The sequence below is a fragment of the Cyprinus carpio genome, chromosome A6 (assembly GCF_018340385.1).
Source record: "Cyprinus carpio isolate SPL01 chromosome A6, ASM1834038v1, whole genome shotgun sequence".
In the NCBI taxonomy this organism is placed as follows: domain Eukaryota; kingdom Metazoa; phylum Chordata; class Actinopteri; order Cypriniformes; family Cyprinidae; genus Cyprinus; species Cyprinus carpio.
Genome location: NC_056577.1, coordinates 15,886,161 through 15,900,998, shown reverse-complemented (window position 1 = coordinate 15,900,998; position 14,838 = coordinate 15,886,161). Strand labels below are relative to the sequence as shown.

The 14,838-nt window shown below is 36.2% G+C and overlaps 1 protein-coding gene across 2 annotated transcripts in view; it reads left to right on the top strand.

The window, feature by feature from the left end:
* gng12b (guanine nucleotide binding protein (G protein), gamma 12b) overlaps positions 1-12,921 on the top strand; it is a 54,205-nt gene extending 41,284 nt beyond the window's left edge. For both annotated transcript variants that reach the window (XM_042758190.1, XM_042758189.1), the window contains 2 exons: positions 8,256-8,368; positions 10,302-12,921. In XM_042758190.1, coding sequence (XP_042614124.1) covers positions 8,276-8,368; positions 10,302-10,427 — 219 coding nt within the window. In that variant the 5' untranslated portion in view covers positions 8,256-8,275 and the 3' untranslated portion in view covers positions 10,428-12,921. The remainder of the gene's footprint in view (positions 1-8,255; positions 8,369-10,301) is intronic.
* Positions 12,922-14,838: the final 1,917 nt, after the last annotated feature.

Here is a 14,838-nt window from a genome sequence, read left to right as displayed (position 1 = left end):
ATTTGGATTGCAATCGGATAAGGTGCATTTCATATCTAGTCTCAGTATGGCAGCCGCAGTGGATAGATAGGCTACCAAAACGCAAACTAGTGATCTGAAACAATGGCCTCAGCACCCAAAAGGGTAGGGATAAGGTGACCAAATGTCCCATTTTACCCGGGAGTCACAATTCGTTGTCGATTAACTTAGTGAAGGCACGATGATAGTGTTCTATTATACAACACGCGATCAGTTGTCAGCGCAGTAGAGTAGTCTATCTCACATAAATACAGTTATGGATTAAGTGAACGTGAACAGGTGAAAACTAAACATATGTATTACATGCATGCCTTCCGTCTTAAAGGAACACCATTCCTAATCCGTGTCATTAATGTTAACTAACAATAGATGTTAAATAACTATTTTAAGTAAATCTATTGTATCTGAAAAATTTAATTTGTATCTCTTTCGTATTTGTTTTATTGTCTTTTTCTGCTTCTTTTTCAAAAATTATAAACTATATATATTAAATATATTTTATATGAACAAGTATAATTTTTATAAGTTGCTACGTTTTCACTACTGTTAAAGGGATAGTTCACCCAAAAATTAAAATTGTCATCATTTATTCAAGTTTTTCCAAATTCAATCCTTGATTCAAATTCAAAGCTTAATTGATTTGGTCTAAAGAGAGAAGAATTCATGACTATTTTTGTTTGAAGACTAAATATAAAATAGCTACCAAAATAAATGTTGGAAACTGCAGCAAGACTAAAAGTAATGACTAAAAGTTGACAAAAATGCAATGACTTTTCGTCGACTAAAACTAGACTAAAACTATGAAAGACTCAAACGACTAAAATGTGACTGAGACTATTAAGCATTTTCATCTCAAGATAAAAACTAAGTCCAAAAATTCCTGTCAAAATTAACACTGCTTGGTCCAGCCCAGCAAATGTGAAAACAAACAAACAAACAAAAACAAACAGTGGAATTTAGATGTTGTTATGCAGACTGTTGAATGCAGCTCACAGGTGGCTTGAATGCATTTACACAGTTTGCATTAATATTTGAGATTTTTATGCTGCGTGAACATGACATTTCGAGACACACTTCTAGGTGAAGGTGATTCCCAAACACTAACAGTGTTAATGTAGCCGTAGCCAGATAGAAGAAGAAAAAAAAAAAAAAAAAAAACTGTCTGCATTAGACATGGTGGAGGCTGCTGGAGTCTTACTGTCCCGGATGTGTCTGGGATGTAGGTGTGCATTTACTTTTCACCTCTTTTCTTCATTCTCTCAGTCAGAGACACTCTGGAGACATGAAAGAAACTCACAGGCTGTGACTCACAGGCTAAATGTTCAGAGTACACACTGTAAATTAAACAACCTCACATAAGACATTCACACAATCTGTCATCTTTTGTCTGTCATGATCAAGAATCTTAATGTGCTCTTATCTATAGAATTACCTTCATAGACAGTGCTAAAGCATTTGGCAATTTTACGTGGGTGGGAATCTTTTTTGTGACTCCCATCTCTCCTTTTAAACAAACACATGCACGTACACACCTCTGTCAACACCCTTCACCCCCACTTTCTCTTCCCAAAGCCCTGCGTCACTGTGAGAGAGGGTGTCTCCCTTCTTCCCCATGCTTCATGGCCTCAGCCTGTCTGTCTGATAACATCAGGCTTTCAAAGATTAGCTCCCATGAGGGTGCTGTTAAACTAGTTACCTCAGCCTGCCATGTTTTGCTCTCTAGCCGTAAGCTATCTCCCACTATACGAGCTGGAGTGTGTCGGATCTATGATAGCAGAGTCTTCATTGTCCTTTCTGTGCACTGTGTGTCCAGGACTCAACAGCCTTATTGTGTTGCAGCAGCAATTTTAGGCACAACCGTCACTTAGCAATCAGGCCGTGTGAAGGAGAGATAATAGACCTGGCAAAAGAACATTGTGGGACAGGGAAATAAAAAATAGCTTGTTCTTCTTAGAACTTTGTAACCCACGCCGCCACCCAGTCATTAAGGAACACAGTGCTCAATTCATGTACATCTTAAGACGTTATGTGCAGAATGCTGAAGACTTAATATGCATACTTGCTGGATTCTGTCCCAGAGATGGTGGTCCAGTCAGACTTAGGCTGTCACTGTGGTCGAGGGCTCTCATGTGAGGTACGACCAGCCGACAAATTCCTGTCTGAGCATTGAAAACACAGCTGTATATATATTTCTCCTGAAGTCTTGAAAAAAAAAAAACTGAAAAAAGTGAATATGAATAATGTTAATGTGAAAGGCGTACTGTAGTAGTATACATACCAACAAATACTCTTGTGGCAAAGTGCACATAGTAGTACTGAGAAATGCAATTTTAACTTTTTTTTTTCATGTCTAAAGTCCGTGAGGGTAGTTATGACTAGTGCTTGCTAAGGCATGCATCAATATTACTATTGCTCATACCATTGTTTTCTACAGAATTTATTCACTCAATCTCTCTCTCAGTCTATCTATCTATGTATCTATCTATCTATCTATCTATCTATCTATATATATATATATATATATATATATATATATATATATATATGTGCAATGATTTTTTTCCCACTGTAAATAGTGAAAATTATATATTAATTGATTATATAATAATAATTATATATTAAAATACTGAAATATTGTTTTAATGTTTTTTATCAAAACTGTTGCAAAAAGGGGAAAAAAATGGACAATCCAGTATAGTAAGCAGAAGCTCAGCTGTGCATGCTTGATGCGCGAGAACAAAGCTCATCATTGAATCTCACACATCAAGCGAGCAAGTTTGAGTGTCCATTTACATATTTGATATGCTGTATACTTTGGTTTCAAAAGATTGCTTGATTTTGGTTTTTTTAACAAACAGTTAAGGCCTTTCAGAGTGCGAAAAAGCGTAACGAATATCGAACGCGATGACACGCTGGAATTAAACAATAGATTTCTATGGATGCTTCAACATAGGCCGCAAACATTCCCGCACCGAAAATGCAATTTTTTTTTTCAAACCGGTCTGACAAATTTTTTCATTTTCGCAAGGCGAAAACACGGGCCATCCAATAAGATTTGAGTTATGAGTCAGAGCGCATTCAGTCTTTTTCTACACATGAAATATGAAAGTAAATAGACATATGATTATGACAATATATATATACTGTATGTGATTTGTATGCAGTTCATGGTATTTTTATAGAAATAAAGGATGTTTATGACAAATATTAGCAGTGTAGCATTATTAAACATACAAAGAGTGCATGTGTCTGCTTATTAATCAAAATTAACTATAGATCACAATTGGAAGTTATTACAAGCACTCGATGATGGTTTAAAGTGGGTAAGTAAATACATTAATAATTACATACATTTTCAAGTGTAGCTTGATGCTAATTGTACTTCTAATTATATTTTAGGATGTAGCCTATTCTTGTAAGCATTATAGATAGTTTGTTTCTGGCGTAGGACCTTGTTTATCTTAATGTAATGTTGCATGTATATTGAGCAGCGGATGATGTTAAATCCATTTACGAGATGCATATCTAAAGAAAAATCCATTGCTGGTCAGCGCCACCTAGCGTGCAGGCATGAATTAGCAGAAGGTGAACAATCGTTTCGCGTTCGGTGTGAAAGCACTGTTCGTCTGTGATTCGCCTTGCTTTTTTGCATCGCGCTCAGTGTGAAAAGGTTTTTACACTGATGGAGGGACCCAAGCGTTTTTGAGACTTCTGTTTTTTTGTTGTTGTTGTTTACATAAGCCAGTTAACAATCACCCAGAGCACCCATAGCAACCACCTAGCAACCACCCATAATACTAACAACATATCAACCCTTATTTACCATGCAGAACACCCTAGAAAATGTTACAAAAAAAAATGCATAGATTTAATTTACAGTTTGTAAAACAGTATTTGAAACTCATTTCCCGCTCTCTGTGTCTCTGCTGTGGTGGTCTCAGTATGCCAGTACTCTGTTATTCCTGGAGTGCTACATCAGAAGCTGGGCTGATGGCTGGAGCCGGCCAGTCCTGGCTGAGATCCAGCAGGCGACGGCAGTGCCAGAGCGGGAGGGAGAGGTGTGGGTGTGCAGAGGTGTGGGTGGCCCGGTGGGCAGCTCAGTCAGCAGCAGTATTGCTCTGTGCCCCAAGGTGGTCTGTACTCTGCCTTTTGGTGGTCTTACTTAGTTTCCTGTTCTTGTTGTTTGCTAGTGATTCAGCTCGAGTCACACACCTCAAAGCCGGTTACACTCCCTTCTCTTTCTCTCCTCTCACTTGCTCTCTCTCACACTGTTTCTACACATTTACAAGACATACACACATCCAGTCAACCCCTCCTGACCTCCACATCCCTCCTTTGATGAGCACCAGCCATCCAGTGCTACACCTCCTTTCATTCAGTTTTTGTTGTCTTTCTTTCAGCCTTAAAATGGCTGTTAATGAAAAAATCTGAACATTTGTTTGAAAACATGTAAATACTGTTGGATATCAGAAACAGAAAAATGCAGTGAATTTGTGTTTTCGATCAGCTACCGTTTATTTCGCATTGGCCTGAACAGACAGTTTGCATGTGAAAATTAGAATTTTCATTCCAAACATTTGTGAGTGTGAACAGGCCTTCACTCTTGAAGAGTCACAGTTGTTTTGGGGGGCAGGGTCACAGCGAGGGCAGAGGTGAGAGAGATGTAACAAAAGACTGAATGCTGCAGCGTCAGCCTGAGCTTTTGGAGTGTGCTTGACTGTTGGGTCTCTCTCTTTAAAGCTGTAATTACAATTGGAACAGTTCAGTGCACCTCGAGTGTCCTCTCTCCTCAACAGCCAGCTGTACTGGCCGGCATCCTGTGTCCATTCTGCATTCAAGCCAGCGGTTAGCCTGCTGGATGATTCAAAGTCAGTGTTGCGTAGACAGCAGAGGGCATTAAGCATAGAGCACTTTAGTGGCGGAAACGTCACACACTGACTTCCCAGCACAGAAAGGACAAATTCCAGACCAAATGAAGGGTTTTATCAGGATGAACGTGAGAGGGATGAATGAAATCCTGTGGGTCCGGATAAGCACTTTTTAGCGAACCCTTTCTCCTCTGAGTCCAGGCTAACAGACTTCCTGTTCTTTTGCTATTTATACATTCATACACATCTTTAATCATTTATACAGCAGGGAGAGGAGGGAGTGGGTTGATGAAACGGATGTGGGCTCTTGGAAGGCTCGCTGGGTGTAGGTTTTGGCGGTTAATCATACTGTCATCTTGAGACTGTCTCTACACGTGAACCTCTGCTCGCCTGGTGTGAGTTGACGAGGACAACAATCGAGCTGAGGGGTCAGAGGTCACGAGTGAGTGAGTAGTGAGCAGAGTTTGATTGGCACATTTGTTGAGCCGTGTATGTCTGCTTAAAAGTTCTGCTCTCTGTCCTGCGTCAGCCGAAAATTGACTTGTTGTCCCTCAGAAGCCACTCTGAGTGAATGAAGCATTACCTCACAGGAACACTGTGCCCTTTAACAGAGCTGCATTCTTACTCAACCTTGACTGAGATCAACTGAACGCAATCTGTCCTTGGACAAAGGACATTGTCTTAGTTTCACATTTGTTAAACTCAGACTGGTACAGTTTCAGATTTAATGAGACTCTTTCATGACATTAAAAGAACTAAGAATTATTTCTTTAATCCAAGTAAATTAGACATATCGACAGAGTGCCTTTTACAGCTCTGACCAGTTTATCATTAACTAAAACTAAAATGAAAACCATAAAAATCATTTTAGTTGAAATAAAATGAAATAAAATAACTTTATACTTAAATAAAAGAAAATATAAACGAAACTTATTTTACTTCACCTTTGCCAAAACGTCTTTTTTCATTTTCTTTCAGTTGAACATAATTATTAAAATAAAAAAATAAAATGAATAAGAACTAAATTTAAGATGTTTAAAAAATAGTTAAAAACAAAAACAAAAAAATAATTAATATAAATAAAAAAAATTAATTAATATTTATTTAATTTGGATGTGAATGAAAAATATAATTATAAAAACTAATTCAAAATATTAAGACCTAATAAGAGCAAAAACAGTAATCAATGATATTAAAATAACATTGGTTCTGACAATGTGCAACATGTGCATATCTATTTGTGTTTTGCTTGTCTTGTTGGGTTTTTAGAATAAATCTTTATCCTTATATATATATGCATTGTTAATCAGTTTTGCCATTTTGTGCATTTAAACAAAAGACATGGATGCCAACAGTTTAACCTGTGTTGATTTGATCAATTCTTGATTAAACTAAAATTAGCAACCTGGGATGCTTTATTGTCTGGAAGGCGTGATTGTTAGTAAGCTGCTCTCGTCAGAGGCGTCATGTTTTGTCTTTGTTAAGCTGCAGCTAAGCAGTGTGTTCTCTGGACCGTAATGTATGGATGGCCCCTTGACCTCTGGGCTTATGGGAGCGACTACGGTCTCTGTCTCACACTAATTTTTTCACTGCATTAACAACTAGTTGTTATCCAAACCTCTTAACCCCTTCTCAGTATGTCTGGTGTGCAACCAGATAAGGTCACCCCCCAACACGAGCTCCGTGTAGAGATACCAGCCCTGTGTCAGTGGAACAGGAGACAACCGTACACTCTTCCTCTGAATTCTTGATAAAGTTATGTCTGGGCTTCTCAGGAAGTAGGATAATAAGGGTTTGTTGTGCTAGAGATTATGCAGCTGACCATGTAGCAATATGGAAGCCACTCTGTTAAACATTTCCCATGTTGTCAGAACTGATACTTACACCTTGTCTACATCAGACACGGACAGCAAAAAATAAATCTGTTGTGTTGCTAAAAGACCTGTCACTGTCCATTGTTTCATTAATATCAATGAAACAATTATATTAACAGTAAAAAAGAGAAAACAATGCACTGCTCTTTTTATTACTATGTTCTTCAGTGCTGACTTGGATGATGACATTATTTTTTGTTTTCGATAGAGCTGCCTTTGAAGATGTTTCATTATTCATTAAGTAACTTTTGCAACATTGACAGTTATTCAATAAAACTGAATCAACGTTGAACTCATTTGACCAGAATAATGACACTATTGTCTTCTTTAGCTGCTTTATATCTGGACAGAATTTGTTTCGTAATTTATGAACTTTGTAACATCGACACTGCCATTGAACTGAACCGAATCAACACTGAAATGACTTGACCTCAATAATGACAGCTGTCTTCATTAGAGCTGATTTAGTTGAAACTGATCTGATTTTCCTGTTTATTTCTGTGAAAAAAAAAAATCTGATTTGTATAAAGCGCTACATAAATAAATGTGACTTGAATCTACTTGACCATTTTCTTGAATATTTACAATAAAAAAGTTACCCTTAATGAAATACATCAAGCCTACATACCATTGTTTTAATTTAAGTATGCATATTTTTATTTATATTAATATTTATTACTTTATATATGTTTAATTCTATATTTTATATTTATATTATTAATGTTATAATTTAATTTATATTTGTATTTATTTTCTTTATTTCAAACAAATGAAGTGTTCATTAGCATATTAATTCTGCTGTGATTTTTTTACTGGTTTTGGTATCTACTACTGAACTTTTTGTATTTCAGTATCAATCTTTCAGTTATCAATGTTGCTTTATTTCATTCTCACTTAAGTTAGGAAGTTAGAAGGCTAACCGCCCTCTTTTTATCTCGTGGTCGATGAGAGACCACCCATTTGACTCCACCATTTCCTTTTTTTCTCCTGCTTGAGTCTGCACTGCCGGCTCTGTCTCTCTGCACTTGTGCACATCTGCTCATTGTGTAAGATGAGTTGGCAGAGTAACCAGTGACGATGGTTTACGGAAAGAGTGCTCTGCAGGAACAGTCAGTAGCTGCAGAGACTGAACTGCTGGCAGCATGTGATCTTCTGTTCAAACACAAACGGCTTGCTTTAGTTCTCCCTCCTGCAGTCATAAAGCAGACCAAGTGAAAAGCCCCTCACTTGGGGGCCTGACGCACTAAACACCCCCAACCTCTGCAGGAGTCGAAGGGGCCCTGTGCACCTCCTCAGAGAGCTTTTGCTGTCTCACTATGTGTGTTAACATATAGACAAATTTCCTGTCTTGCACGCTTTGTAAGAAAATTCTGTTATATGTAGTTCATGAATCATGGGACTTGAATGATGTGTAACTTTGATCTTCTGCTGGCTGCTCAGAGAAAACAAAGCAAAGTGCATGTCAATATCAACTTTTCATTTCTTTTCAATCCAGGTCTGTGAAGATAATCGAAGATGTCGTCTAAGATGCAAAGCTCTAATAATATAGTGCAGGCCAAAAGGACTGTTCAACAGCTACGGGTAGAAGCTAACATAGAGAGAATAAAGGTAAGTGTAATGTTCATTTCACTTACAAAAATGTACCGTGGCATACCATGGTATTACTGTCAAATACTGTGTTACACATTTGGACATACTTGATTGAATGTATGTTTCTCATGATCCTAAAGACGATTTGAAAAGGTCAGTAAATTGTGCCTTTGCATGAATATCTTTGCATAACTGAAATTTTTATTAAATTAAAAATAATTAAAAATAAATAAATAAAGCCATCTGTGAACGGAAAATAGCTGAGATGTGTATAGCGTACTTGAAAGCTCCTTCAAGACAGTTAAAATGGCATTCAAAGTGGCACTTCATAAATTTGTTTGAGAAAATGAGTATGCAGAGTAGTTAATTTAGAAAATGGAAGGCTTGCAGAAGCTAAATTATAGGATATTTATAAATTTTTTTTTTGCTCAATATAAATTCCTGTACTTTCATTTGCATTATTTTTAGGTTAGTTTAATATTTTAGTGCATTTTATTAATCATCCCTAGAAAAGCCTTTGGCCTTTTTTTTTATTTATTTTTTTTTTAATCTAGGATGCTAAGAGAGCTTCCCTACCTACCTTGAAGTGCCACCTGAATGTCAATCTGTAGTCAGCACGGCTCAAATAGTCACTACAGGCTGCACTAGATTTACACAACACTTTCAACTGAAGACAAGAAGCGTTGTACTGTATGTGTTTTGGCTGTTCATTTACGAGACAATAGCATTTTGGGGGCCTAAAAAAACAAAGTTTTGAAAACGGGTTTCAAAGTGCAAGTTTTTGAAAACAATACCTTTGTCGTCTCTGTGTAAACTACAGAAACACAAATTTGTGAAAATTTGTGACATAATGCACATGCATATTACCTGTTTAGTTATGCAGGCCTGGCATAGATAATAAGTCTTTTTTTCACTGATCCGTGTGAACAGGAATCATTTTGACAACATTGTTGTCTGTATGCGAAACCTTTCGAAAATGCAATGGAAAAACTTTTCAGTCTTTCAGTCTTTTGTTGTCATTTAAATGTAGACTTTAGATTTTTGAAGTGTGATAAATTTAGACTTTTAATCTTGAAACAGAATCTTAAATATGGAGCAGCCACAGACAGACAAACTGAACATTTGTGCTGGTAGAATGCAAGAATGCCTTGGGTGAACAGCACCTGACAGAATTTTCAGTTTTTTAATGAACCGTTAACGACAAATGAATAGTTAATTTAGTTGTACACTAATCATGCAAATCTGTATGCACTTCTTTCTTCTAAGAAACACAAAAGAAGGTATTTTGAAAAATGTCTCAGTGTTTTTGTCCATACAATGAAAGCCTGTGGGTTTAATATTCCATCCACATATTTTTATGCGAATTTTGGTATATCGCTTAAAAAAAACCAAGATGTGCAGAACATCTTAAAATGCACATATAAAAAACAACTTATGTTCCCAATTGAGGTGAATAATTTTTTTAATCGAAAATAAAAAAACTATGGAAAAATTTACAGAATAAATTCCTCGGTGCACAACAACAACAACAAAACTCATGCAACTTATGCCTCAACAGATCATGTGATCATAACTTGTGTTCCCAAACATCAGGCATCTGAATGCAAAATAACATGACAGCGTTTGTTATTGCATTTAATCTGCCACAAATCATTTATTATGTAAGAAATCCCCAGTTGCAGAAACGTTCATTTTAATTATTGATACTTGGCAGTATTGAAGAAAGTGATGATGGAAACAGGTGAAATGGAAAAGTTTTATGCAATATTCTAATTTCCTCATAAGTTAAATTCACTACTTTGGATGGAAACATAGCTATTGACATTCATTGCAAGGCCCTTTTATGTTTTGCATGAATTTTGAATGAGCTATCCCTTTGATGACAAATGAATACATTAACAAGTCAAACAAATCTAACAATTACTGTTCATATTGTATCTCCTCTTTGTAGGTGTCTAAAGCTTCTGCAGACCTCATGCATTACTGCAGTGAACATGCCAAGTATGACCCTCTTCTTATGGGCATCCCAGCTTCAGAAAACCCTTTTAAAGATAGAAAGCCCTGCGCTATATTGTAGCGGGATGCTTGAACTGTTGATGTATGTTTTGATGTTCCCTTTTATTTTATTTTTTAAATAGAAAGAATATGATCTTCAAACATTCAATCACTATTCGCCTTAAAATGAGCTAAACCCCAAGCTATTATTTGATTGTATCCACACTAGAAATGTTCCTGTTGTCTATGAATAGAAGAGTCAAAGCTCCTAGTAAACCAATCATTTGTGGTGCAAAGAAAAAACCAACCCATGAATGATTTTTTTGCTTTAGGGCACAGCACAGATGAGTTATTTGCTTTGTGATAGTGTCTACTGATGTGGTTGTGTCTTCTGCAAATAAAGGGTGAGGTCAGAGTGGGCAGCTCTCAGCCGTGCTGGTATCATGAAGCACAGGAAACGATTATTTTTAATGACTGCGCTCTGTAATATATATCTGCAGATAAGCAGAGCCTCATCAGTGGTGCTTTGACCCCATCTGATGCTTTTAAAGGTGTCCAGTCACAGGGAGATGTGGGGGGATTGATGTGAGGGCTATAATGTCAGCTTCACAAATGTGTGAAGGGTGCTTGTGCTCAGTGGAGGAGGAAACAGGTGTCTTTGGAGGCGTCACATTGACGTAATGCTACTCCGGCCCTCCCTCATTAACTCACTGTGTCTGAACAATGGAGTGATACAAAGCTAACCCCTCCTGTCAAATCACTACACGCAAGACTGTGCCCTTTCCTTTTTCTCACAGTATACCAATTGAACTGTGTTCCAAAAGTTCAACAACTGCCAAAACCTGCAGATCAGCATTTTAAGAGTAATACAAGGTCATGTGTTCATGCATTTGTACGGAAGTATTTTTTATCTCCCACTTTTTTCTTCTTCTTTTAGTTAGTCAAACAAAAATTGGGAAACACTTTACAATAAGGTTCAGTTCGTTAAAATTAATGTATTAGGAATCATGAACTAGCAATGATAAGCAATTTTTAACAGCATTTATTACTGTAAGTTAATGTTAATTTATAAATATACTGTACTTATATCAGCTAAAACAACTTGAAATGTTAAAAATGTAGTATGCACTACTGTTCGCAAGACTGGGCTCAATAAGATTTGTTAAGCAACAACACATTAAATTAAATCAAAATTGATAGTAAATACGTTAATGGTGATATGAAAAAATGCAAATAAAAATATCAAAGCTTAGAAAATTATTTTAAGCAGATGATAATTAGAAGAAATGTTTCTTGAATGGTAGTGTATGTAGAAATGAACATTAACCTATTAACTAACTAATATAGGCTGTACTGTAAATCAGTACAATCAATTCATAGTTAGTTCATGATACTTTTAAATGTAAAATTTTATCTTATTGCAAAGTGTTACCAAAATGTGTTTTCTTCATTCTTTAAATGCCTACTTTCAGTAAATGGGATGAGATTTCACCTACTCAGAACCTCTGAATTTGCTTTAGAATACTGTGTCTTGTGTTATTGCCCTGTGTTTGTTAGATACAGTAGCAATATTTTATTGCAGATCATGGTACGTAATATATTATAACCCTTTAATGATTATTTACGAGATGCCTTATGTTAATGTACACTTTTCTTCTGATTGTTTTGATTCATAATCATTGTCTCTTTTTTTATGACAAAATGTCAATGTCATTGTGCCATCTCATTCTGGGATCTAACCAGCAATAGAAACTTACGTAGGGTTTCATATGATTTTTCTGTACCCATACACTGACTGAGCACATGATGATTTCTCTGTTTGGAGTTATTTGTGTGACTGTTATAACCATTATAATGCATTTTGACATCATTCCATGTTTACAACTCCTGTACCTTTTTTGTAACACTCTTGTGAATTGCCATGCATTTAATGAAAGTGAGTGTGCATTGCCTTCATGACACAGCTGGCAGAAAACAACTTCACCAGACCAGCTGAACCAGCCTTAATGAAGTATTCCTGCTCTGACTCGTTCACTACTACACGACTACTGGTTAAACTACTGTGAACCTGCGGCGCTGCTGTCCCACAGACATCTTCACTGTGTGTCTTCATGATTACACATCTGTCTCATGGCTCAGGCTGGATATATCTTTGCCTGTGCAACATGCAACTGAACTTGTACATGCATCAAGATTTTGCTAAACCAGTCTTAATCTTATTTGAACAACAATATGCTTTGAATGGCAATTTCAGCCTTGCTTTCTTGTTGAGTGATGTGACATTTTTGTAATGTTTCCCAATCTCAATGGCCTATTGTTAATTGGACTGTTGTGTTTTTCTTGATGCTGTGGTCATTTCTGAAGTGAAAATTTGACATGCACAAGCTCTTCAGTCTGCCTTCTTCTCCATCTCTTTTTAACTTTAAAAAATATTTTAATATGAAGAGCATTCGGTGTCACCATATTTGAATGAATTTTTCAACTTACTTTCTTTGTGCTGAAATTCTAGATCTGGGTCACAATATACTGGGTTGTAGATGTTGTCTTCTTCCAACTAAATATAGATTTATTCTCAATCTTGTCTGTTGTCTTGTTTGTATATGTTCTGGTGTTTCCAGTCTAACATTTACATGTGTTTATTTACAAGCAGAACTAATATTAATAAATGCCATAGAAGTTCAATGTTAGTTCATGCTAAAGTAGTCAATTAATGTTAACATATAAGACCTTAATGGAAAGTGTTACCAAAAATAAATATTGTATATTGGGGGGATATTGTATCATACTTTCCATAAAGATATTAAGCAGAAAAAAATGTTTTCAGCATTGTTGGCAATAAATAGAAAGTGCCAAATCAGCATATTAGTATGATTCCTGAAGAATCTTGTGGATGCTGAAAAATTCAGCTTTACTATTACAGGAATAAATGATAAAATATATTAAAATATAAAACAGTTATTTTTAATTGTGATAATATTTTGCAATATTAGTTTTTACTGCATTTTTGATCAAATAAATGCAACCTTGATGCATTATAATAACTGCTTAGTCTGTCATAGGTGAAATATACTAGTGTGTGTGTTTGTTTTGCCATAGTTTATTTTAAGTCACTATTGGGAGAGGATAATATGTATTTAATTGCTGCCTCATGCTTTCCCTCAGCAGCCAGGTGTTCATGGTCTCACTATTCCCACTTACTCTTAATTTCTCTGATATTGTTTTATTTGGGGCTTCAGGTCAAAGCCCTGTTGTTATGCAATGATCTCAGTAGAGCTCCTCTCATACCTGCTGCACTCAGAAACAGGTCAGGCTGTATTTACTGCCCTATATCGATGTAATCAGCGCAGCGGCTTGTCTATGATTGATGAAGTGGCTTTGTGATCCTGTCATTTTTAGTGATAAAGTTACCTCTCAGCTCGGCAGAAAAGCTCCAGGATAAGCCCCATAATCCTGTATGAGGGAAACAAGGAGCCATATATCACCTTTTATTTATTTGTTATTATTCAGCTATATAGCACACCAGAGCTTTGTGAGACCACAGGTGTCCATTAATGATAAATACTTTGTATTTCAGGATGTACTATTCATACTACAGTAGTCCGTAGTAGACTCTTGCTCTCCTGAGGTGGCCTTCCCACTGCAGAACCTGGTACTTGTTTTCAGGATGCTTTGATGAATATAAAGTTCAAAAGAACAGTGTTTAGTTAAAATATATTTTTGTAACAATATGAAAGTCTTTAAAGGGGACACAACATCCTTCATATCTCCGAACTCCAAAGAGTTTTTAGTTTTATCAGATTTATAAAAGACTTTCCGAAAACAGTCGAGCTCCTGGACGGGTGCACTCACTTTTCCAGGAGAAGTACCCATATAAGGAATTCCGTCCTTTATGACATCATACAGGGCTCGAAAAAAACTTTCCAAAACTTATATGAACCCAGAAGGAGTGTATTTGGCACAGAAATACTCATATTTCTCATACTCATAAATACTCATACGTCCAAGTCGTTTTTTGTCACTTTTGCCATGTTTAGCATGAGAATCCAAATGTGCTTCCCAAATCGTATACTTATGCAGTATTCTATGACGTTTTGTAGTATACATGTAAATAGTGAGTAGTGCATTCACACTGAAAATTTCAAAAAGAAAAAATGCACTTTAAATACCTGGATGATGCACTGAAATAAAAAAAAAAATAATAAAAAAATGAAGTGTGGAATGTTGGACACTTCATTCACTCAACCGTAACAGCTTTAATTAGCGAAGGGGGAGGGGCTATCAGAGACAGATTATGAATGACATAATAATCTTATATAATTCATACTATACATGGTTGAGTACATACATAGTGCACATGAACATACTGTATAGTGCTTCATTTGGGACACAGCTGAACTCTTTAACTGTGTAATTCAGAATGCATGAAATAGCATTGAAACACCTCCCCTTTAATGTCACTTTTGATCAGATTCTTTCTTTAATTTCTTTATAAT